General features: G+C 40.8%; 2 protein-coding genes across 2 annotated transcripts in view; one reads left to right on the top strand and one right to left on the bottom strand.

Moving 5' to 3' along the window:
- Positions 1–21,544, bottom strand: part of LOC139759032 (urocanate hydratase-like) — a 50,476-nt gene extending 28,932 nt beyond the window's left edge. The window contains exons 1-7 of the mRNA XM_071680937.1: positions 21,389–21,544; positions 20,125–20,278; positions 15,632–15,822; positions 12,276–12,342; positions 3,443–3,586; positions 2,238–2,348; positions 717–890 (exon numbers count right to left, since the gene is read on the bottom strand). Coding sequence (XP_071537038.1) covers positions 717–890; positions 2,238–2,348; positions 3,443–3,586; positions 12,276–12,342; positions 15,632–15,822; positions 20,125–20,278; positions 21,389–21,420 — 873 coding nt within the window. The 5' untranslated portion in view covers positions 21,421–21,544. The remainder of the gene's footprint in view (positions 1–716; positions 891–2,237; positions 2,349–3,442; positions 3,587–12,275; positions 12,343–15,631; positions 15,823–20,124; positions 20,279–21,388) is intronic.
- On the top strand, positions 5,257–10,875 carry LOC139759033 (uncharacterized). Its single transcript, XM_071680938.1, has 2 exons — positions 5,257–5,364; positions 9,019–10,875. The coding sequence occupies exon 2, from the start codon at positions 9,794–9,796 to the stop codon at positions 10,598–10,600; it is 807 nt and encodes a 268-aa protein (XP_071537039.1). The 5' UTR covers positions 5,257–5,364; positions 9,019–9,793; the 3' UTR covers positions 10,601–10,875.
- Positions 21,545–27,169: the final 5,625 nt, after the last annotated feature.

Genomic DNA, 27,169 nt, shown 5'->3' with positions numbered 1-27,169 from the left:
CGCGATGGCATAAACAATCGCTTTCGGAGTATTATCAGGAAATAGTCATCATCAGTGTGGTTTATGTAACTCTTATCATTAATCCATTCCTACATCAATAGGGGTGCAACAGGTACGTTAAACTAATTCTGCCATGTCATTTACACGTATCGTCAACCCATGCCACACACACTCACACACGTCCTCAACCCACCCAAAGCCCTCCATGCGCACCATATAGATTCAAAACTTCCCAGGGTCCTTTCCTATTCTCATTTTTTAAATCCATAAATGCTGTAGACACTTCTCCAAAACTTTCTCCACCAACTGAGTGCAAACATGTGAACCTGTACCTCGTCTTCCCTTCGCAAACACACTGTGATCCTCACCAACAAGGGATTCACATACCCTCTTAACACGATCATTGGCCACCTGCACTAAACACCTTGCCAGGTACACTATGGAGCCAGTCCTTTACTCCCCTTATAGTCCTTTACTCCCCTTCCATATATCACAGTGGACCAACTACTGCCCTCGTCTAGTTATCATGCTCCCACTCCACAGTAGTTCCACATCCACCATCTCGCTCACCACTGCCAAAATTGCACAGTCTGGAGAGAAATCTGCGACAGAAGCCAAGAAACTGCATGCAGTATTTTAGGAGGAGGAAGGAAACACGTTAATATCCCCGTAGTACAATTCTCTATGAGGAAGAAGCACGTATAATGTGGACTCACCTCCTCCGCTTGGTGGAAGGTGAGCTGAGCAGGGCAGTAGCCTCCACTGAAGGGGTTGTGGCAGGAGGTCTGGTCTGAGCCCAGCTCCACCAGCAGCTCGCCCGTCGCCTCGTACTCCCGCACCAGACGTTCCCATACGTCCACCACGTTCCCGAGGTAACCGATGGACGTCACCTGGCCATGAGAAAGAAGAGGGTATTCTCAGTGGATGGGAGTGAGGGCGTCACGCCACATGGAAAGATTAAAGTGACGAGGATGGTAAAGGAATGAAGAGAAATGTACATCTTTGCTGCACGGAGGAAGTATGGAAAGAAGCAGCCAGCTGCATAGCGTAGGGGTCCAGACCTTCAGGGTTACGACACACGCAGACACCTCGTGAGATAATACCTGTAGGAGAGTGAGGAAAGCAACATCATTAGCGAACAGGAAAAGATGGACGAAGGAAAGGTGGAAAAGGAGCTCTTCCTCCTGGGTTAGATGATGACACCTGTGTATATGGAATTGCTGCTGTAAAGAAAAAGGGCTATGGCTCCTATACCACAACCGCAGCTGTCAGAATGAGAGTCAATTATGTTCATCGTGTGAGGTGTGCAGAGAGTGGAGGATGTGGTTATGCCCAAGTCGATTTATACGACCGTAGGTTGATCTGTAGTGTTTTGAAATCTGATGGCAGGAAACGAGTGAGACACACGAAGAGATAAAAGGAAGAGATTTCATTCTGGAGTTGCTGATTTAAAACAGGTTGCCGCTTCCCCATTAGGAATTGCTGCACAAGTTCGAAAGAAAATTTGATCAGCGCGAGAAAGTATCGGAATGATAAAGGAAAGTTAGTCACACAATTTAATGCGAAATCATTAGCGTAAAAGCGAAGAGGGCGAGAGGATGAGACAAGATTGCAAATGGAGAAGAGAGAGAGTGTAGGCAGCAGGAGACAGCCCTGTGGAACACCATCAATGACTGGTTATGAAGGAAAGGTCTCTTCATCAGTGACTACCGTTATCAAATGACCGGAAAGGAAACTATGCATCAAAAAGAACTCAGAGAAGTGGGAAAACCAACGGTAGGAGGTTTGGCGCGTTCTTTTTGTAAAGGACCAGAAAGACATCAGACGAAGAGTTTGCAGTTTGCAGAGATTCTAGTCAGAAGGGAAGAGATTCATGGCCCGATATACTCTGCTCTTGATGCGAGAGGCATCAGAGCAAGTGATCAAACCACGACTGAGGATACAAGTGTAGCAGAAGAAGGGACACAAGACTCGATCTCAACCATATCACCTACGCTATAAAGTCAGCACAGCTGGAAGTGTTCCACCCAGCGAAGTAAGTACCCTTCCCAAGGAGAGCCATTATAATGCTACGCAAGGAAGACCATTAAACTCCCAAAGTGCCACAGTAGACATTTAGCAGTAGTAGTAGACTAATATACACCCACATACACACCCTACACTACCCTTCCTCCCTTTGCACATTCCCCGCCTACAGCTAACACCTCAACACCCCCTACCCACACCCCGACACGTACCTCCTTCTTGGCCCGGGCTTCCCTGATCCTCCGGATGAGGACACCCAGGTCGTCAGTGTACTCCTCCAGCCATCCCTGCTTGTGCCTCTTCTTCAGCGCCTCCTCGCTCACCTGCAGCAGTGTGGTGGGGTCAGAACTCAAGGTCAAAAAACACATTCTTGAGGTACACGTACACTGGACATGGGGGACTCGGGCAATGAAATCTTAGGAGGACAACACGATATGGAACCGGAATTCGGTACAACACACAAGAAAAAAAAAGTATATTCCATTACTGTATGCCATTAACTTACTGCCAGTATGTTCCATTACCTTATATCAGTAAATTCCATCACCCTATACCAGTATATTCCACTACCTTATACCAGTATAGTCCATTACCTTATGCCAATGTTACATTACCTTATACCTGTATATTCCATTAATTTACGCCTATATATTCCATTACCTTAGGCCAGTTTATTCCATTACCTTATACCAGTATATTCCACAATCTTATATCATTAATGTTACACACAGCTTCCAAACGAACAACGTGGGAGTCGCGGATGTATTCTGGCTGGAAACAGAATGAAAGTCGTCATCCCTAATACATGGCCTCACTACAGTACAGGTGTTGGTAATGTCGAGGGCGACTGCGGCAGGTAGCCTCAGACTTAATCCCTCCTCCTTAACAAGAGGCGCATTTACCGTAGGCGCAATCGGTGCGGCGCCCAGAGGACCCCCTCATAAAGCGGATTCCCAAAGTGCAACAACGGAAAAATGATCACAGGAATTCTTTCGTTTGGCATATATATATATATATATATATATATATATATATATATATATATATATATACTTTAACTATGTTTGAGTGATCCATTGTATGACTGAAAACATAATCAAGTTGGCTTTTCGTCAGCAAAAGTTTACCTTTTGTTGTTTTGGTTATTCCAATTATTTTTCCTAGCAACTACGTTTAGCGTCCAGAAGCATACTACAAATAACCATCAAAAAAATTCAAAGAATCAAAATCTGGTCTTTAACTGTATTATTTTCACTTAAATATTATGATTTAGAAACACTGAGCTTCTGAATATCTGGCAACAATGCACCAATGTGTGTGGGGTATTATAAACACGCCTCTGGTCCATACAGCTGTCATACTCAACTACGCACCACACCTTCCTCTGAACATGTCAATAAACTGGGAGGTGACTGACCTCGGCCACGACGCCTATGCAGCCACAGATGACCGCAGCCTTGGCTTGGGCGCCGCTCATGCCTCCCAGGCCCGAGGTGAGGAACACACGGCCCGCCAGACTCTCCAGGTGTAGGTACTTCCTCCCAGCGTTCAACACGGTCAGCTGCAGCAGAAACACAAGAGCATTCATAGTCAAGGTTATATGTGAACACGCGGGGATAGTAAGCGGAGGCATATGAAAGTGGTGGCACAAGTAGGCATTTAAAGAAATGTAAACAGTGACGTCACTGAAGGCTGTCAGGATCTGCCGCCAGAGATTTTCGTCGCTAGGACACAACGGCGAGTGTTCACACGAACATTCGCCATATAACCCTTACTGAAGTCGTAATGTAATCTGGCTTCACCTAGGTATAAAGACTAATAACTCTAGTTACCTTCTTTAGCCAAGAGGCATGATTACAGCCTATCATCCGGGTTTAAAGAGGTATACTGTTAATACTGCTGAAGTATGTTCGCCAGTGTAATAGGACGAAACTGTCACTCACACACATGGACCTCCGTCATGTAATGTTTAACGCCGCTGACCAGGATTCATGCAGGGGCCTGCCTGGGTTCGAACCCTGGGCGCAACAGTCACCCCACAGCCAACCCAGCTATTCATCCTCCCCTCAAAACTAATTGATAAATGATAGCAGACATAGGCTAGAAAGTGTGCGTGTGCGTGTGTGTGTGTGTGCACATATGAATTAAGACGTGGTTATAAATACATATATATATACAAGGTTAAAAGGCGAGGCAAAATAAATGGCCCATTCACTCTCTCAGAACACAAATAGTAATGGCCTACAAAGAGAGTTTAAGGGATGCAACGCCTTTCAGTAGCGTCCAAACATATAATTACACATATACACTCACACACAGACATACATATACACCCATGGATGAAAATCAAAAGACAGGTGCCCACGAGTGAAAAATTCTCTTCCTCATACGTACAGCTGCCGAAATCACAGACACACACACACACACACACACACACACACACGTCTATAAAACATTGCCAACCGAAAAAAAAAAATTAGACATGCATATGCTGTACACTACTCAGTGTAAATGCTTGACTCTGATCCGAGGGTAAGATATCTGAACTTTATCTCCTCAAGCATTTTGTACATATTTTCATAACCTCGTTCTTTAAATCTACAGCTACAAACAATAATAAAGTCAGGTTCACATGCACAGCACTTATCTGATTGCCTCTGTAATCAGATAATCAATTTACACGATATTCTATTTGGGGCAATCACGTACGCCAATAACTTAAAAATGAATAGAACAACTGCGCGAGGAAACCCTTAATATGGGACTCATATTGTGAAATTGTATTGTTCGTTGGCTTGGGGAAAGGATGGATAACACTTCATTGATCGAGCTGGGATTACGTTAGTTAACGACTACGAGTTAGCCACAGTTTTGCTGTAAAGGTAGAGTTTTTGTTACAATTGATCATGATCTAAACGTCTGTACCATATTTCTGTGTCTGTCTGAGTTGTGAGTCAGGAGAAGTTAGTGCTTTAAACTTTAAATATCTATGCAATCATGTGCGAGATGTCAATACAAACAATGCTTAATGCCAGATATCACTAGATTAAGTCTTCTTAAGTTTGTTCGGGTGACTTAGTCTTATGAATTCAATGTATAAAAATCTGAAGTATGAAGTTGTATTGGACGTATCATCTACAGCTAACATGCATGAAATAAACATCATCTACAGACAGATGATTAAATAACATACTACTGGAATTATTTCAGATCTTTTAAATTTACGGTTTAAGATCATAAGGTTTGTGATTGTTGACAGTTCAATCGCATTATTGGAACCAAACCCACACTGGAAGGGCTATACACTGGTGATAAACCTAACTTCGCACCAAAACACAGGTATTATCTTCGAATGACTTTTAAAAAGAATTTTTTTTGTACAGATATATTGCAGATGATGAAAACACATAAATGATACACGTATACATGGCCCACAGTACTGCATGAATAATTAACGAAGGAGTTTACAGAGCTTCGCTTTTCAGATCTCCCTCCTTTATACTAGTATGAAAAGGTATAATTCAAATGTTACAGTAATATAATGGCTGGGAGTAAGCTAATATACATATTTTCATGATTCCTTTGGAGATAATATAGAGTACAAATGCTTGAACATACCGGTAGTCCACTTGTGGAAACTGATACCCTTTATTGCTAGCAAAGATTAATCACTTGGGTGAATTTTATGTGAATACTTAAGACACCAACAAAAAATGTACTTCATGAATTGTTAGATGTAAAGAAACAGTTTAGGGACGCCACTTTATTACAACTGTAATGTGAGTGGTACTGTTTTCCAATGGCAATTTAATGTTTATAGAATAGTATAAGAGTGGTGCTGTATGATTGGTGTACTTTTATATTCTGCATTGATGAATTAATACCAGAACAGAGAGAGTTATGAAAATCATGAAATATGTGGGGCTGGTAAACTTAGTGAAGCACTTTTAAAAACCAAATTAAAAGAATGTATGAAAACCTCATCTAATCTTTCCAACCAGTCCAAATTTACCATATCTTTTGTGTTACCTGACAATTCATGCAGATAAAATGGTTATTTACTTTGACCACTATCTGTTTCATGCTTAGGCAAATAGCGAATGCACATAATGTGTAATTCCTCGTGAACACACCAGAGAAACACATTCTGGTTGCAGACAAAAATCTCATTGATAAATATCAGCAGTAACATTAAAAAAAAAAAAATTTAGCTGCGAGAGAAGATTGGGTGAGGTTTTCATAGGTTCTGCAATAAGTGTTTCACATTTCCCTAGACTTCATAACCCTCACTACTATGTTTTATTTGTTAATGCAGAATAAAGAACAGTCCTGATCATGCTGCACCACTCTTATTCTTTTCACATCCACTAAACCACCAGTGAAAAACAGCATCACTCGCATCCTAGATTAGTACTTTATCTGACAAAAATTGCTACACATATAATTTAAATATGGGGGAGAAAGAGGGATATGCTGATCCTTCTTCTACCATGAAGACAGATCAGCCAAAGAGGAAGTCTAATTGAGAGCAAAGTGAGGGAAGGAAACCAAAAGAGGGTACCTTAGAAATGAGATCCCAATGCCACAACCTGTCAAAAGCTTTGGATGTATCAGGGGCAACTACATGGGATTTCCCAAAATCTTTTAGGGATGATGACCAAACATTAGTAAGATAGGAAAGAATATCACAGTGGATCTCAACTTACTTAAACCATATTGGTGATCAGTGAGATCAATTCATACTTCTAAGAAGGAAATGTTCTTATTCTTAAACAGAAACAGAACAGATCAGCAAGCACAGGTTTAAATTCAGAAGCACAGTTATAGTACCATCAGAACAGAAAAGTGATAGGAAGGTAGAATGACAGAAGTTGTCAGCAATGCCCATAGCTAAAAAACTATCAGCAGATGACAAAGAGAGGCTATCACACTTCCTTTGAATAAAGGAATGCTTTGCCTTACAGATAACATACTTGTAGTGTTTACAGGCAGTGATAAAACTGTTGTCGGAGGAGGGAGAGTTTTTCTTAGACTGATATGCCTGATCCCTTGCCTGAATGGCCTCAGAACAGGAACGGTGTAAAACCATGGAGTTAAGAAGAGATCGGCTTGGAAGAAGAAGTGATAAATGCTCCTATTTGTGCAACAATAATCTCTGTTATGCATCTGAAGGACACAGAAGCATTACCTCATAAGAAACGGTAATTTACCCAAGGAAAGCCAGAAAAACATATTCGAAAGTTATTCTAGTCAGCTTTGATGAGGTGCCAATATTTACATTTAGAAGGAGCTGCTGGAGGGGGAGTTGCCATTAAAACACATACACTTAAGAGAATGTGGTCAGATGAATAAACTGGGGGCGAGATTGTGTAGTTACATCGTGAAGGATTAGAGATGAAAAGCAGATCTAGAGTATTAAGAGTTGTCAAAGCAAACAGAAACCAGGACCAGCAATCCTAACATGGAAGTTTTAAGGTGGTTCCAGGCACCACTTTAGCCTCAGTGGTTACTGCCAAGAGCCTACTACCTAATGGATTGCTCCAAGGGTAAGGGAATTGGATATTCAATGAGTTAGCTGGGATACTCGAAAGAGCGATGCATTACTATCTAAACCCTCCCTATCACTGACAGCATAGTCACACGAGGAAATATAGTCATACTAGTACACCTTAAATTTGTGGGGGTCGAGGGAGAGGACGTTACTACCAAAGCCCTCTCTCTCATTGGCAGCAGAGTCACTTTATCCGTTATTCTATCAGGTAAGACCGTTTACCGTGAGATCATTGCAAACTTATGTCCCAATGGATTAGCCTCTTCCCCCTCCTCATCAACAACAGTGTCCTTAAAGGCATTCCCATTACAAATATTACCACTTTACCAAATACAGACTGAAACAGCTTCTCCAAAAATTATTTGATCGTGCTCAACTCTTTGGCATATATGATGAAATTTCATCAGGACCATTAGCCTGGTATAGGTCAATTCCTTTTAACATTTTGTTAATATTCTTTCTAGACTACTCAATGATTACCAAAACCCTCTCTCCATATCATCTCGCTGGTGTTTTGGTTACAGTGAGTTCCACTGCAAAAACGCTTTTGAACTTGCTCTTCATTTCTTCATATATCCTTACATCATCCTCAACAGTATTTGTCTGAATCACTAGCTTCTCCCTAACTGACAACTGGCTCGATAAATTTACGGAACAGTTTTGGATTTTCAGCCACCGTGTCCACAATATTCTTTTCAGTTTCTTTGTTCCTCTTTTCATAAAATCCTGTTATACTTGTTTTGTGTTTTCGTATACCATGCCAATGCTAGCCGGTTAAAGCGTCATCTCAATCTTTGCCACTGCTCATTTCAAAGTTCCTTGAGTCGTGACGCCATATGTTAAACCATTCCTTCCTCTTTCTAACCATTCCCTCTATAATGAAGGCATGAGGTAACCATGCCTCTACTTCACAGAAAATTTCACAGAAACTCTCAACACATTGTCCTGGTTCTTGGCTACTGAATTCCATTTTCCAGTTTACATTACCATATAAATTACTGACGTCTGTACAGTTTCACCTTTGCTCTTATAATGTCCTCTTTTCACATATTCAAACTATAGCATTCCATGCTCACTTCTTCCACCTGGCAGAGCATATATAATGCTCTCAACATCCATGCTAGAATGAGTGGTCTAATAATAAAAGTGTATCACTCCCTCTCATCATAGTGTAAACAAAATATGCTTATGAAGGAAACTTGCCAGTATACATTCTAAAAACTCATGTCTCTATGAGACCCAGTCACTATGGGAATCCAAATTCTCCATTACAAGTAGTTTACCATCTCTAATGAGTGTTTCATTGTTTCATGTACCACCCTGATTGGTCCTTCATTTCAAACTCTGTGCATTTATTGAAATTACTGTATTCATTGAATTATTGGTTCATTAATCCATTTTAAGAAGGCATATTTTTCACTGAATATCATTGCTGTTTGCAGCTGCAGGAGGTCTTCCAAGCAGAAGTCCTACAAGTGACCTATGGAATACAACGCAAGATCAGCATGCAACTACCTTCATACTGAATGGCAGCCATTCGCACATTTGCCAGGATGGCTGCAATGACTTCAGATTTTGGACTGTACAAATTCAATATCTTTCTAAGAAGCTTAAGCTAAACTATTATTAGCTTCTAATTTTTTAAATGTTTGTGATTTACTGATACTCTGTACCCTTAGACTGTAGCTTGAATAGAATTTGATTGTAATTATTTGTATATTTATACTCTCTTGGAAATGAAGGTGTGCTCAAATAGACTAGTCATTTTTTATACTTTTATTGGTTTTGAACATCAATTAAAATTTATTTAGATGTGGTGTTATGAATTTTGTGTTGTTATTCATTGTATGTTTTATAAACTATCTGAAATTACATGAAAGTGTATTTAGAATGGCTTTATAGACACAGCTTCTTAAAGTTGTAATACACTTTAGTAATTACATTAAACATAAGTACAATATTAGTATTAAGATTTTTATAAAGTTTATGTTTTTATGTTGCCAGTTATTAACCTTAGATGAACCATATTACTCATTCTCAGTCAAGATTTATTGCAAATTTTATAATTTATTAGAAGCTTGTCAATTCACATATTATGTAAATTTTCTTATTATTATTACAGTACAATCCAACTAATGTACAAGATACTTCATTTGAAGGGAATATACTCCATCCCAATGGTTTATCTTAATTTATGTTTGGTGTTATGGTGGCATAATGAATGAGAACCTTCAGCATGCAGTATACGAATGTTTTGAATGTGGCAGAAGTTTCTCTGCCCCACAGGCTCTTCGAATTCATGCTCGGATGCATGATGGTAAGAAGCTTTACGAGTGCCAGGATTGTGGCAAAACATTTAAGATGGAGTTTTACTTCAACTATCATCGCATGAATGACACAGGCATAAACAAATTCGAATGTGGTGTATGCGAGAGGAAGTTCAGCAATGAAAGTTGTATTGAAACCCATTACAAGATCCATTCACATGAAAAGTCATATGAATGCAGAAAGTGTGGCAAGATTTACATTCAACTGGGGAGCTTTAAGAACCATGTCATGGCTCACCCACCAACATTTACTTGCAAGGAATGTGGAAAAGTATACACTAATTCAATCAGCTTAAGGGCACATGAGCGAGCACATATCACTCAAAAGCCTTTCCTATGTAAGAATTGTGGCAAGAGGTTTGCCCATGCTTTTAATTTTGAAATCCATTCTCAATTGCATTGCAAAATTCAAAATGAAGAAGACAGCCACAATAGCAACAATACTCCCAGGGGAATGAGCTTAGGAACTTGTGTTCTACATAAGCCTTCTGGTGTAGGCCAGTGCAGGAGGGATACAAATAATGAGAGCAGAAGAGCTCCAATTGAAGTGGAAGTGATTGATTTGGACTCAGATTCAGATTTTGAGGCATCAGAACCTGGAGAGTTCTTACCACTTGAGGTGTGTCTCAATGAGGGCGAAGAAGAACTAAGTATACGAGATCTCATGGAAAAGTATGAAGGTGATGGGAAAACTTAAGAAACATTTCAAACATCTATTGACCTACTGTGTGATTCATATATTTCTAAATAGTATGCATTCCAGTTAGTTGTGTAGGCTTCACATTTGATATCAAGACCTGGATTTAGTAATTTTAAAAAAAATCTCAATAGATTTATAGCTTACTATTTTCTGACAGACATTTTTGTACAGAGAAATGTAAAAATTTTCATACATTATTACCCTGAAAATGCACATTCTTAGTATTTACATTTTTACAGTTCCAGCACTTTGTAATAAAATGTGGAATGTAATACTTTTGTCTATGTATGCCAGAAGGTAAGATGCTAAGTCTAGATCTGCTAACAAATGCATTTAGGGAACAGTACATATCTTTTCATATGTACTATAAAGAAGCTTAATCATAACCTCCAAACACCAGTCATGCATATTTTTTTTTGGACATCCATTTCACACACATTACAGTCTTGCCATTCTACCACACTTTTGGTCTTCTATTGAATCTGTTCATACCATTCCCAGTTGGATATTTTGTTAATAATAACCTCACTCTACCAGACAATCCATATACCTTTGACTCAGTATACCATCTCCAACTGTCATGCAGATTCTCCTCCATGCATTTGTCTTTACAAAACTATATACACATCAGCAGCTTATGGCCACTCTTACCCACATACTTCACTCTACTTCTCGACCTCACTTGTCCCACTTTTCCTTTCCATCAAATATGAAATGCTCAGCAAATCATCATTAGAACTATGAGAAGGAAAAGGCCTTGGAGCTTTTAGTGTTAAAAATGTTGAACTATATAGTGAAAGATATACTACTCTTTCTTCACATTGCCCTGGTTAGACCTCATGTGGAGTATGATGATCATTTCTAGTCACCAAACTAAATCCAAAACAAACTAAAAGAGATGTAAATGATTAAAAGTTATACTAGAAAACTAGATTTGTTGTTAAAAAAACTATTCACAATGGTGGACAATTTAGCCACCAGCATCAGTGAGATGGGCTGAGGAAGAGGACTTTGAAAGCACTGAAATGAATAGTATTGATATAAGCTGACTACTAAAGGCCCTTAACCCATATAAGGTGCATGGCTCTGATGAAGCCTAAGAGAGTGGGTTGGAACACTCCACAGACCACTTGAGATATTGTTCTTAAAATCACCAAGAGAGGGTATAGTGCAGAGGTAGGCCAACTATGGCCCCTAGTCCACATCTGGCTCATGACATTATTAGAAATGTATGAAAGTACAAAGATCAGCCTTTATTCTAGGTGCATTGGCACAGGGTGAATAAAATCAACTCTTGCACTACTACCATCCTATCAGACATCAATTTCACAAAGAAATTTGTTTTTCATAGAATTATAATTGAAATACTTCTTACCAAGGATGCAGTTCATTACTGGCAAGGAAGTGCATACCATGCCAACCGGACTGATTTTTTCATTATTTATAAATTTTTTCTCTTTATCAGTAAGCGTTATGAAATTTCAAACGTAATCTTGCCCACAATTCGATTTTGACCAGTAAAAATGTTGAAATGTTCATTCTGTTGGACAAGCCCAGACATAGGTGACCATTATCATCCAGCATGATGTTGCCAAGCGGGAGGCAAAAACTCTATGATAGCCATTTAGTACTACAATTACAGAAAAGAGATGAACTATAAAGGGTGACTTACAGTAGTGCCATGGACGATACCCTGGGGTCCAATGTAGCAGTAGCTTCCTGCAGTCATCTGGCCATACCTAGAGAATATAACTTATCAAAAACTGTACCTTTTTAACATTAACTTGATGTTAATTTTTCAATGATAGCATCCTTTCAGCAGCTACAAGGTGATAACATATGCTTGGGTATGTAATGACAGAAAGAGCCTGATGATGGTGTTAACGAGAGGAGCAATGTCTCACCATGTACCATTAACTAGTATTTAATTAAACAGTCTTAAACTCCAACACACCAAACATACATATCAGGAACCACAATTAAACAGTCTTAAACTCCAACACATCAAACATACATATCAGGAACCACAATTAAATAGTCTTAAACTCCATCACATCAAAAATACATATCAGGAACCACAATCCCCAGACAAACACAAAGCACACTCTCCTGCTTATGCTCTAGACATCACCCATCAATCCAACATTATAAACACCATTTCAACATTCCCAAAAGGCTTCATGCCCACACTGCAAGTACTATAAAGAAGACACTGAGCACTTATTATTTAATTGCCTTGCATTATTTACACATAAACACACACACACAATATCACAGCACTTTATAATCTGTGGTCCCAACTGATGGACGTGGCCAGCTACCTGAGTGGTGCAGGAGCCTCATAAAAGTAGAAGGAACTCCTGAGCAGGAAGCAGTGGGTGAACAAAAGGGGTGGGAATCCTCCCCTCCTGCTTGACTTTCCAGAAGAGGAAACAGAGACACAGGCCAAGTGAGGATTTTGCCTGCCAAGGCTCAGTCACCTGCTCTTGACACCACCTCGCCAATGCAGGAAAGGGCAAATATATATGGAAAAAATTTATATATAAATGTGTGTGTGTGTGTGTGTTTTACTAAATTCAACCTGAAGGAGGTTATGCAATGAGCAGGAAATCAACTTTGGCAAGTTTGTAACATCGTCCAAGACAAAAGGATTACAGCCATGTCGAGGCCCTTCTTGCTCCACAAGGAGCCTTGCAACCAGCTTCCTGTCTCAAAGGAACTCACTTCTCCCCACTCCTGCGAGGAGTGAAGCCTTGAGCTGTCCCCAGCCATTGTGCCATAATATGCGTTATACTTAAGCATTTTACACAACTTTGTACATTTTTTTCACAGTTGGACCCTGAGACCTCACCCATCATCTCCTAGGTGTTCATGCAAGCCAGTGGCATTAATCACCATAGTACTCTGCCTACAAAGTCAAACTCCCATAACTAGAAAGCACATTTGCCTTCAATGACACCATGTCAAACACATCTATAAAGTACAACTTATATCTGTAGGTGTTCAGCAACCTTTTGGAAAAGAACGACTTAAACACCCTCCCAAAACTTCATAAACCCAACACAAACACAAAAAAATACGACATGAAATGCTTCACTCAACCCAGCACAGGGTAACCCTTTTACTTCACAGGACCCATTCACATGCTAAACATTTCCCTACTCATTACCAATGGTATTGGAAATAAACACTGAAGTACTCAACCCCCCTCCAAGAGCATAGTAGACACGTAACCTCCATCCAAGAAACTAGACTTATACCCAGACCCAGCCTCTCTCAGTTCTATAACTACACAACCACAAAGCAGACTGGACAGCAGTCACACTACATTTAATCCAAACTCCAAAACTTCTTTTAGATCATATCCCCTTCTTAGCCATGCCATCTCACATTTCAACTAAACTAACCAAGGTAGCAGGAAGCACTTTCTATACCAACGAGACATAGAAGACAATATACCCATGCAGGTGGTAAACCTCATAAAGCAAAGAAAACTAACGCTCAGACAAAACCAGATCACAGAATACATACAAACCTCACTTACCATCATCACTAACCCCAACACTGCAAGGCAAACAGCACACTGCCACACTTTCCTGAAGACTATGAACTACAATACCCGTAGCAACCAACCCTGGCAAACGACAAAGAAAGTCTACACTTGCTAGAGCTCCCCAGCCTCCATAGATGGAGCGCTTCCAGATCAAACCAACATCCCTTCTCCCAAACAACTCACAAACCCCAAAGAACTTACAACAATCATGAACTGCTACACAAAAATGATACACAAGCCAACGACAGCCATGATAACCTACACATGACTCACCATAAAAACAAATGTTGACCTACCCTTCACTACCAGTGACTCTCAAAAAAAAAAGATGCTGATCCATTCTACGCTACCAGTGACTTACGAATTTTCCTGTAACACGCCCTGACAGCATAATAAAACTTCCACATAAAGCACATTCGCCATCTCAACTAATCCTGTTTACTCAACATAATCCTAGATACCTGGATACTTGTTTGCATAATACTCATACTGAAGAGCTTCAGATCACACAACTCCCCCTCAACCCACTTCCCCATATCACTGCTGTCGCCTACATCCAAACTCCTTAAGAACTGACCCACAACAGAATCAAATCAGAATATCCCATTCTTTACACAACACAGCTTATGACTCAATCACTCCACTACTACTTTGTATACAAATCCTACTACATCCTAGATGGCTTCAAGTGAACACACCCACCCTTCCCACACAGAGGCCATAGATATCTATCAACAAAGCATTCGGCACCGTCATTCAACACATCCTCACACGAAACATAGTTACAACTCTCCACAAAATGACAAAAATGTTTAATCAACTCCCTATTTGGTTGCCAAGAAAGTGTTACGAAGGTTTCATCTCCAAACTCTTCTCCTAAAATGGAGTTTCCTAAGAAGCAGTTCCTTCAACCTACATGACTTACCACCGCCTCCTGCAGACCACAATGCGAGTCCTCTCCTATACATATAACCTTAAAATCACATCATACCATAATTAGAAGGTAACTTCGCTCAGAAGAGAATGTCTCCAACCCAAGCGGAAATCCACTGACAACCCTTAAGAGCATCATGACATTTACTAGCACGAGTTCTGAACAAGGAGAGGAATCCCTTAGAATCCTCTACGAACAGTTCAGGAGCTCCATCCTAAACCACACCTCACCTACCTGGTTATAAACCCTTTCAAAAGTAAACCTATGTGAATTGCATGAAACACAGCTCTAAGAACACACACACACACACACACACACACACACACACACACACTGCAGACTACATAACTGTACAAAATTCATTCCCTCTCATTCTATCTTCTTTGACTACTCCCCCACTCCTCTCTTCACCCTTTATATCTCTCCCCTTTGCTTCTAACACTTCACCCACTTGTTCTCTCTCTCTCTCTCTCTCTCTCTCTCTCTCTCTCTCTCTCTCTCTCTCTCTCTCTCTCTCTCTCTCTCGTGCATGATCACTCACATAGTGACGCCCATGGCGAACATGTCGTCGTAGTTGGCCTTGGAGGAGTAGTTGGGGATGACCATCCCGTTGGTGATGATGACCCTGGGCGAGCGCTGGTCGGAAGGGAAGAGCCCCAGCGGGTGACCCGAGTACAGCACCAGTGTCTGCTCCTCCGTCATGACGGAGAGGTAGTGCATCACCAGCCAGAACTATACCACACGCCACAACCACGGCAGGATGGACGATAACAGTTAACATTAATTCTCAACTACTGCCTATTTTCCTATTCATTATTTGTGTGTTACGGGGAGAGGGTTTTACGCTCGTGTTGCCCCCCGTCTCTTAACCTTTTGTGTATATATGTACCATGTATTTACTCCTATTTGCGTATATACCATGGATATATTCCCATGTGTGTATACATACACACACACACACACTAGCCTAAGCCAGGTACCCATTTCTCGACCAGCCTCGATGGAAGTGAGGATGAACACCTGGGCTGAGTGTGGGCAAAGAGTGTGTGTGTCTGTGTGTGTGTGTGTGTGTGTGTGTGTGTTTAAGTAAGTGCCCATTGACAGTCACCCATTAGCACTGTAGGGAGAGTTTTACACTCGAGGGGCTTCATCTTATGTACATCTTTTATAACAATTAAAATTTAGGAAGTGAGTTTTACACTGATGTGGCCCCTATTTCTTTTAAGTCTTTTAACATACAACTAAAACTTCTATACGCTGTCTGTATTAACAATGTCTATAGGTATTTCATTCCATTCCACAATCTTACTATGAAAACACCTCCTCATCTTTTTTAATGTTTATTTATCTAATTTCATATTCTGTTCTCTGGTTCTTCTTAATTTCTGCATCTCTCGAAGAACTAATTGTTCATTGTCTACGTCATCGGTCTGTTTTAAAGACTAAAAAGGTTGACGTCAGGTCTTTCGTCTTCGCTGTTGAGCTTGAGATTTCTGTGAAGAAGGAGCGGGTTGCAGTCTGGTCAAGTCCACCAGCGAGTCCGAGTTGGCACGGAGAGGGGAAGCGATGATGAGGTTAGAGTGAGGAAGATTCAGTTCGAGGTCCAGCCTGTGTCCCGGCAGTACACACTGGAGGTCTATTTCTTAAAACAGACGCAAAAGAATCATCAAAAGTAAGTGGTCATCTTAACTATTCCTCGTCTCTCCTGAAGATATATTCTCAGTCGCCTTCACGGAGCAAATTCCCGCTTTCCTTTTCTAGCACTGGGCTTTTCTGAAGACCAGTTATCAGCAGAATGGACCTTGTTAACTACATCTAAAGCACCGAGACACAAATGACCAGCAGTGTTACATTTGCATGGCCATAACGTTTGAAACCTGAAGCATCTTTTTGAGAGTTTGGGGATGCAAGGTTAAATATGACAAGTTTGGTAACCAACTGTTGATTTGGTTTGGGTGGGATGATTAAGCGAAAGTCAGGACAAGGATGAGTCTGTCTTCGCTCACCGTCGACCAACCGAGTTATCTTACAACGGGCGACTGTGACATCCTCAGAATTCATCTTCGATATTGTATCTTCCTCCTTCATGGCCATAAGATTCACGCAAAAGGGAGGTAACACCCCAGCAGCAGGAGTTCATGTACATCGATGTGAAGGAGAATATTCTCGAGTGGTCCTTCACATCAAGGAATCCAGTCTTACTCTTAGGAGACCACCAACTGCTGGTTTATGACCCTATGCCACCCCGCAAGGAAGGGACTGAGCGAAGCTAGAGTTGTAGAGCCCGCTGCGTGTGTCAGGCGACGAACTGAACGTTCTCTGATCTGATATACCAGACCAAGCCACTCCTGCCGGATGAGGGAGTAACATGGCCGAGAGTCAGCATGCTCACTGGGATACACCCTGTCTGTCTCCGGGAATACACCCTGATATCCCAATACTGACACACACATATAAAACTTTCCCGAGAAGATGCCATAAGATGTCAGTAGCAGAACGCAACTTATACTCTTATAATAACGCTGATGTTTATGGCCGACACAAGTTTCTGTTGTGGGCATGTCACAGGAGAGGCGGTAAAGCCAGAGGCACGTACCAAAATGGTTTGATCTAAGATATACAACAGAACGCGGTCAACATTCGACAGGAGTTGACGAAAGACTGTGGTAGTATGTTGGGAGATTCACCATATCCAAGGCTTGCTACTTGATGACCCGTCTCTGACTGTACAAGATTTATTCTGCAGGTCTTAGTGTGTAACTCCTTATAAACTTTATAATTTGGCTGGTTATTTGGGCTCTAAGGCATGACCAGGGTGAGTGAGGCTGTCAACGTCAAGTTATAACCACCAATCGAAAAACATTTTTTGATTACCGCCTTCTTCAGGTGTTTTATGATGACTCACATGACCAGCAACGTCTTCGGGACGATGACTACGTTTGATCGTCTTGTAGATGAAAACTTACGACACAAAGAATTTTGTCCAAAAAATAAAAAATAAAAAAAATCTAAGCACATCGGTAAATTTGCCATTTCCTTTTAAGCTCATAAGGCGTGTGGAAAGTCCTCTCTCTTTCAAAATTCTTACATTCGCCTTTGAACAGCCAGCACCTGCGATCGTAACCGACGTATCGTTCAAATGATTCACAAAATCACTTAGTGACACGAAATCTGACGACACTAATTCTTCAAAACACTTTTCAATTCCTTCAAGGACAGGAATCAGGACTGGCCCTTTGTGTAGGATCGACCCGCGCTATTTAAGGCGACAATGGTTCTTTTCGCTTTCCAGAAATAAATCGGTTACGATACATTTTCAAGATTCAGTTAGGGATTCTGGATGGATTTTTAAGTCTTGGATTTTGTTCTTAATCTTTAAGGACGCGTAGCAAATGTGTGACTTCGAGGACTGATATCCCCTACAGTTTGAAATCCATGCCCAAGTGGCTGGAGACAAAGGTATGTGTAGTTTCCATGTGTAGTTTCCATTCAGGACGGGTTCGAAGAGCTGCAAGACTTTGCGAAGAGTTTCTTGTATGTAGTTTCCATTCAGGACGGGTTCGAAGAGCTGAAGACTTTGCGAAGAGTTTCTTGTAGAATTCTTAAGGATGCGGAGAGCCAAAGGAAGTTAGGAACAGGAGGAAGAAGAGTAGGAGGTTAATAGATCCTTCGGCACAACCCATGTGTTACGTTGTCAATAATAACAACCTATTTATTAAACTGTCAGTAATACATAACCCGAGCGTTACATCGGCAATAACACACAACCTATGTGTCACACTGTCAGTAGTACACAACCCATGTGTTACAGTCTCAATATTACAAAACCAATGTGTTACTTTGGTAATAATACAAAACCAATATGTTACTGTGGAAATAATACAAAACCAATGTGTTACTTTGGAAATAATACAAAACCAATGTGTTACTTTGGAAATAATACAAAACCAATGTGTTACTTTAGAAATAATACAAAACCAATGTGTTACTTTGGAAATAAAAAACCAATGTGTTACTTTGGTAATAATACAAAACCAATGTGTTACTTTGGAAATAATACAAAACCAGTGTGTTACTTTGGAAATAGTACACAAACCGTGTGTTATACTGGCATTAATATAAGAAAATGGAACTGATATTAACACAGGAAATCTACGAAGTTTATCCAGAATGATATATATGAAAAACTGATGGTGTATGTTCTTCCTTATGTTCGTAGATTACGTCGATTATGTATATACTTAACAAAAAAGCTATTTAGATGGTTTGCATTATAGTCTCTGAAAGCATTCGTTATAGAAACACAGCCTCCAAAGCAGTTAGATATATGGTGGGAACCCTAATGAATAATTATATCTTAAAATAATAACAAAACACTAAGATAATCGATACGATGTGAGACATATTTGTTTACTTCAGACTGTATCACGTATGATCCTTATGTAAATAAAGTCCTACTGATGTATCAGGTAAGATATCAATTCTTTAGTTCATCTGAGTATGATATCAGTGTGGCTGTCTCACCTGGGAGAGATATCAGTGTGGCTGTCTCACCTGGGAGAGATATCAGTGTGGCTGTCTCACCTGGGAGAGATATCAGTGTGGCTATCTCACCTGGGAGAGATATCAGTGTGGCTATCTCACCTGAGAGAGATATCAGTGTGGCTGTCTCACCTGGGAGAGATATCTGTGTGGCTGTCTCACCTGAGAGAGATATCAGTGTGGCTGTCTCACCTGGGAGAGATATCTGTGTGGCTGTCTCACCTGGGAGAGATATCAGTGTGGCTGTCTCACGTGGGAGAGATATTAGTGTGGCTGTCTCACCTGGGAGAGATATCAGTGTGGCTGTCTCACCTGAGAGAGATATCAGTGTGGCTGTCTCACCTGGGAGAGATATCAGTGTGGCTGTCTCACCTGGGAGAGATATCAGTGTGGCTGTCTCACCTGGGAGAGATATCAGTGTGGCTGTCTCACCTGAGAGAGATATCAGTGTGGCTGTCTCACCTGGGAGAGATATCAGTGTAGCTGTCTCACCTGAGCCCAGTTGGAGAAGACCTGGCCGTTGCCACCGTAAGTGACCAGCTCCTGCGGGAACTGGGCCACCAGGGGATCCAAGTTGTTCATGATCATGTGCATCACCGCTGCTGCCTTCTTCGTCCTGGCTGGGTACTGCTCCACCGGGTAGGCTCTGTTGGTGCGAGGCGGCATCAAGGCCAGGTAGTATTAAGGTGGAGATTAGCTGTTGCCAAGGCTATGTTAAGGGGTTGGTGGTCGAGGCTGTTAAGTTAGTGGTCGAGGCTATGTTAAGGAGTTGGTGGAAGAAGAATGGATGTTAGGACCGTGGTGAGAGGCTGGTGTATTGGCATTGTGAAGTGATCGTAGTAAGGGCTGGTGTATTGGTATCATGTGTGGTGAAGTGATCGTAGTAAGGGCTGGTGTATTGGTATCATGTGTCGTCAAGTGATCTGCTTAAAGGAGACGATCAAGTGCAGTCATCGTGGTTGAGCGGCTGGTATATGTGAAAATTAGGAGCAGCAACAGCAACAAGGAGCAAATGTTGCTTAAGACTGGCCAGAGACCCAGGTACACAGACAGACAAGTTGTAAGGAGTTGTAATGAGTCCTTGAGGTTATAAATGAGTGAAGGAAGCCTTTGTGAACACCAGGGTGCAGGCAAGGACTGGCTGCAGAGGTTGAGTGTACGCATGAAGATGAGGCGTCGGGGTTGTGAAGGTCCGGTGTGGGAGCCACAGTGAGGTGGGGTGTGAGTAGTAAGGCCACACACCGGGTAGCGAAAACCGTGGTGAGCTCAAGGGACAGTGTAGAGAGGACTACATAAGACTGATCTCGATTTCCTGATGCATTTCATGCGACATACCATCACCTTACAATCACATGACACAGGTAAATACACGTTATCTTAATCATAACGAAGCTGTGAGTTCTGGATTCACTCTATTAAACTTGTCGGAAAATTATCTAGGTAAAGTAATTTATTACTTCAAAATACTCATGACAAAATATTTTTGGTGATATCACAAGGATTGTCGTTATTTCATTGACAGAAAGTATTATAAATAGTTAAGAAATAACGAGAACATTGTCATTATCTCCGCTCCTTTAAGGTCTTTATCTCAGAGACACAGTACAAACAAGCCACACAGACATCATAACCTTAAGCCAAGTAATCGAACACAAACACATGCAAGGCAAGGAAGGCTGAGTGCCTTCTTCTTGGCTTTCATTTTCCTTCCTCGTCCCTTACTTTACATGCACAACAACAACGGTACAAGACGCACCTCATCTGGATGTTGGGCAGGAAGCGGTACATGTAGATGTGGCCATACTGACGCAGTTCCTGGGCGAACTCAGGAGCCAGCTCGCTGTGACACTCCTTAGGGAAGTACCTCAGCGCGTTCTCCACCGCTTGCTGCAACCCAGACGACAACGCTACTTAAGGCACTTACACAACAATACCCAGACGACAACGCTACTTAAGGCACTTACACAACAATACCCAGACGACAACACTACTTAAGGCACTTACACAACAATACCCAGACGACAACGCTACTTAAGGCACTTACACAACAATACCCAGACGACAACGCTACTTAAGGCACTTACACAACAATACCCAGACGACAACACTACTTAAGGCACTTACACAACAATACCCAGACGACAACGCTACTTAAGGCACTTACACAACAATACCCAGACGACAACGCTACTTAAGGCACTTACACAACAATACCCAGACGACAACGCTACTTAAGGCACTTACACAACAATACCCAGACGACAACGCTACTTAAGGCACTTACACAACAATACCCAGACGACAACGCTACTTAAGGCACTTACACAACAATAACAGTGACACTTATAACCATATTTGTCTTGCTGTTTAGACTAAATCAAATAAAATAAACACTAGTTCTTTAATGCGTTTGTCATAGATACAATGAATTTAGTACAGCAACACCGACTGATATCTTTCTAATTGTAACTTAAGTTTATAAGGAAAGACACCAATACTTTTAAAAGTGTTACTTTAAATACAACACCGAGGGGACTCTACGTTAAGTATCAATACACTTAACAACTACTGTAAACACATCGTAATAACGTCTTTTCAGATAATTATAATCTTATCAAATACCCATATCAAGATTGCTCACTGTATTATGATACACACACACACACACACACACACACACACACACACACACACAGAATCATATAACACTAATTCATAATTTATTAATCATCAAACATACCTAAAACAAAACATATTGCTAAGTAGGTTTAAATTCTACAGACAAGTTCGTCACTCGACCACCATGGGGTTGTAGATGTACTTATTATCACAGTATTCCTCAGTGTGTGAGCTTGAGCACACACTACACACACCTATAATGCTACTTAAATATAACTCAATTCCTTATCACTGTCAGCTGACGAAAGACATTAGAGTCTCGTCAAAAAGCTTCTCGCTTCCGGAGTCTATACTGTCCCTGCTACTGAATTCAGCGCAGTCTTGCAGCAGCGGGAGCGCCATAATGAGGAGGTCCTGGGGTCATGGCGAAAGACCAACGTAATTTAGGATTATCCTGTTTATTGGTTAACGTTTCGATCATGATAATTTCATCATAATTTAGATAGATCAGACAATACCAGTGCGGTAAATATAAAGTCACTGAAAAACATCAAAATGATAACTGGATGTATTCATCTACTGAGTCTATTCCCAAAAACCTAATAAATCTACAGAAAAGCAAGTTGAATAAGTCTAAAGATCTGAAAATAATGTAGATTTCTTAGTCAGCTAAAAAATGAAATTATTCTAACGTCCAGAAGAAATCATAAGATAAAAAAAAGCTCTAAAGAAAACATTACATAAATCATCCGAAATGCGAAACTACCACACAATTTCCAAGCATATATTACCAGACTGAAGATCAGAAGCATAAAAGGTTGGTAGAGTCTTCATGTTAATCAATGGCTTTTGTATATACTGCTTCCACAACTGGGACGTCTGGCTTCCACGCACGCCAGATCAGTACTGAAAACATCGACGTTGAAATGGGATGAATGTTTTCCCCATGAGTGATTTATAATGATCGAAAGAGATAGTTTGGCAATTTAAGCACCCGCTTGCACCGAGCGACCCATATAATCAGCTCTCCAAGAATTCAAGTCTCTTATTTTTTTTTCCCCCACTACATGCGTATACAAGAAACGCCTGTAAATGTCTCTGAACACATTTAAATCTTGATAAACTATCAATATTATCCTCGGCCTTAAATATTATACTGACTGAAATTTGAGGTTAAAATTCATTAAGGATATTCCATAGCTTTTAAAGCTTTTATACATAGGTAGGCCGTTTTGATAACTGTTTCTTTCCATACATCTCAAAGCTTTGTAACTCTCTACTCTCTCATGTCTTTCCCAGTAATTACGACTTAGCACATTTCAGAAGACAGGGTTTTCACTTCCTCATGAATTCGTAAATACTCTCTCTTTTCTTTTCTTTTTCCTTTTCATTAACTTTTCTATATCTAGATTAAGGTGCAGCCTTGAGAAATTTTGTCCGCATTTGGACGTCCAACGTAAAAAAAAAAAAAAAAAAAAGCGTTCTTAGTTTTGTTGGACCAGACAATGTGCAAATGGCGCTGCAAACCACTGTTTAGGGTGGATTCGAGCCTCTTGGATCAAGACGCACCCAGTTACCCAGGTCAACCCCCGCCACGTGACCCCCCCCCCCTTATCACACTCCCTTTTAAAGGTTATTGCCAGTCAAGTCAGACAGTATAAGGTTTGTAATGGTAGACACTAGATAACGGCACTCCGTTGTGATATTGGGATTCAAATAACTTGGTTAAGTGGCACCTGATGAGGTGAACTGTCTCCATGAAACATGTCGTGCTACGTGTATACAAAAATTACACGTTAGATAAAATCATATGAACTCCAACTGAAGCACGATTTCACTTTCATATATATATATATATATATATATATATATATATATATATATATATATATATATATATATATATATATAACATATATATATATATATATATATATATATATATATATATATATATATATATATATCATATTATTATTATTATACTTTGTCGCTGTCTCCCGCGTTTGCGAGGTAGCGCAAGGAAACAGACGAAAGAAATGGCCCCGCCCCCCCCCCCCCCCCCCATACACATGTATATACATACGTCCACACACGCAAATATACATACCTACACAGCTTTCCATGGTTTACCCCAGACGCTTCACATGCCTTGCTTCAATCCACTGACAGCACGTCAACCCCGGTATACCACATCGCTCCAATTCACTCTATTCCTTGCACGCCTTTCACCCTCCTGCATGTTCAGGCCCCGATCACACAAAATATTTTTCACTCCAACTTTCCACCTCCAATTTGGTCTCCCTCTTCTCCTTGTTCCCTCCACCTCCGACACATATATCCTCTTGGTCAATCTTTCCTCACTCATCCTCTCCATGTGCCCAAACCACTTCAAAACACCCTCTTCTGCTCTCTCAACCACGCTCTTTTTATTTCCACACATCTCTCTTACCCTTACGTTACTCACTCGATCAAACCACCTCACACCACACATTGTCCTCAAACATCTCATTTCCAGCACATCCATCCTCCTGCGCACAACTCTATCCATAGCCCACGCCTCGCAACCATACAACATTGTTGGAACCACTATTCCTTCAAACATACCCATTTTTGCTTTCCGAGATAATGTTCTCGACTTCCACACATTCTTCAAGGCCCCCAGGATTTTCGCCCCCTCCCCCACCCTATGATCGACTTCCGCTTCCATGGTTCCATCCGCTGCCAGATCCACTCCCAGATATCTAAAACACTTCACTTCCTCCAGTTTTTCTCCATTCAAACTCACCTCCCAATTGACTTGACCCTCAACCCTACTGTACCTAATAACCTTGCTCTTATTCACATTTACTCTTAACTTTCTTCTTCCACACACTTTTCCAAACTCAGTCACCAGCTTCTGCAGTTTCTCACATGAATCAGCCACCAGCGCTGTATCATCAGCGAACAACAACTGACTCACTTCCCAAGCTCTCTCATCCCCAACAGACTTCATACTTGCCCCTCTTTCCAAAACTCTTGCATTTACCTCCCTAACAACCCCATCCATAAACAAATTAAACAACCATGGAGACATCACACATCCCTGCCGCAAACCTACATTCACTGAGAACCAATCACTTTCTTCTCTTCCTACACGCACACATGCCTTACATCCTCGATAAAAACTTTTCACTGCTTCTAACAACTTGTCTCCCACACCATATATTCTTAATACCTTCCGCAGAGCATCTCTATCAACTCTATCATATGCCTTCTCCAGATCCATAAATGCTACATACAAATCCATTTGCTTTTCTAAGTATTTCTCACATACATTCTTCAAAGCAAACACCTGATCCACACATCCTCTACCACTTCTGAAACCACACTGCTCTTCCCCAATCTGATGCTCTGTACATGCCTTCACCCTCTCAATCAATACCCTCCCATATAATTTACCAGGAATACTCAACAAACTTATACCTCTGTAATTTGAGCACTCACTCTTATCCCCTTTGCCTTTGTACAATGGCACTATGCACGCATTCCGCCAATCCTCAGGCACCTCAGCATGAGTCATACATACATTAAATAACCTTACCAACCAGTCAACAATACAGTCACCCCCTTTTTTAATAAATTCCACTGCAATACCATCCAAACCTGCTGCCTTGCCGGCTTTCATCTTCCGCAAAGCTTTCACTACCTCTTCTCTGTTTACCAAATCATTTTCCCTAACCCTCTCACTTTGCACACCACCTCGACCAAAACACCCTATATCTGCCACTCTATCATCAAACACATTCAACAAACCTTCAAAATACTCACTCCATCTCCTTCTCACATCACCACTACTTGTTATCACCTCCCCATTTGCGCCCTTCACTGAAGTTCCCATTTGCTCCCTTGTCTTACGCACTTTATTTACCTCCTTCCAGAACATCTTTTTATTCTCCCTAAAATTTAATGATACTCTCTCACCCCAACTCTCATTTGCCCTTTTTTTCACCTCTTGCACCTTTATCTTGACCTCCTGTCTCTTTCTTTTATACATCTCCCACTCAATTGCATTTTTTCCCTGCAAAAATCGTCCAAATGCCTCTCTCTTCTCTTTCACTAATACTCTTACTTCTTCATCCCACCACTCACTACCCTTTCTAATCAACCCACCTCCCACTCTTCTCATGCCACAAGCATCTTTTGCGCAATCCATATATATATATATATATATATATATATATATATATATATATATATATATATATATATATATATATATATATATATAAAACTCCGCTCGAACCCTAGCTTCTGTGTAACAGAAAAAACTTTTCATTCAGAATCGATTCATCAATCAAGCTACTAGCTACCACCAGACGACTGCCTCTCATTAGGATGGTCAGAATCCTCGGTGAAGGTGTGTCCACTTGAAGAGATGGTGAAGATATGATGTGAGGTTTAGGTTAAGGACTGGGGGGAGAGGGACGGGTGTTTGGGTTAGCGAGGTTTAGCCCCTGGTGTGGCGGGTGGCTAGCCTAGCCACTTAAGGTCCGAGGTAGGGAGTCAGGAAGGCCATCATCATGATCCCAGGCCGCTGTTGCCAACGTGATCATCTATCTTTAGTAGCGGATAAAATGTTTGATTCAGGATTGTCATAGTTTTATTGAGATCATCTCGCAGTAACTGAACGGGTCATCACAAGTGACCTATGTGCAAGTCTAAGTCTGCCTCAGACATAGGTAACTTCAAAGAAACTTATAAAGGTCATATACACACTCCAAATCTTTAACATTAAAATACTGTTCTTCTTATAATAACCTACTGACTTTTAGGAAATCAGTGAAAAAGCTAACTGGAATAAAGATGCTTCTAGATTTAAACAAACCCGTACCATAGACAATTAAACATTACAAATGTTTTCTAAAGAATCGAACTT

The sequence above is a fragment of the Panulirus ornatus genome, chromosome 32, assembly GCF_036320965.1.
Source record: "Panulirus ornatus isolate Po-2019 chromosome 32, ASM3632096v1, whole genome shotgun sequence".
In the NCBI taxonomy this organism is placed as follows: Eukaryota; Metazoa; Arthropoda; class Malacostraca; order Decapoda; family Palinuridae; genus Panulirus; species Panulirus ornatus.
The sequence above is the reverse complement of the archived record's forward strand: the minus strand, read 5'-3'. Positions and strand labels throughout refer to the sequence as shown.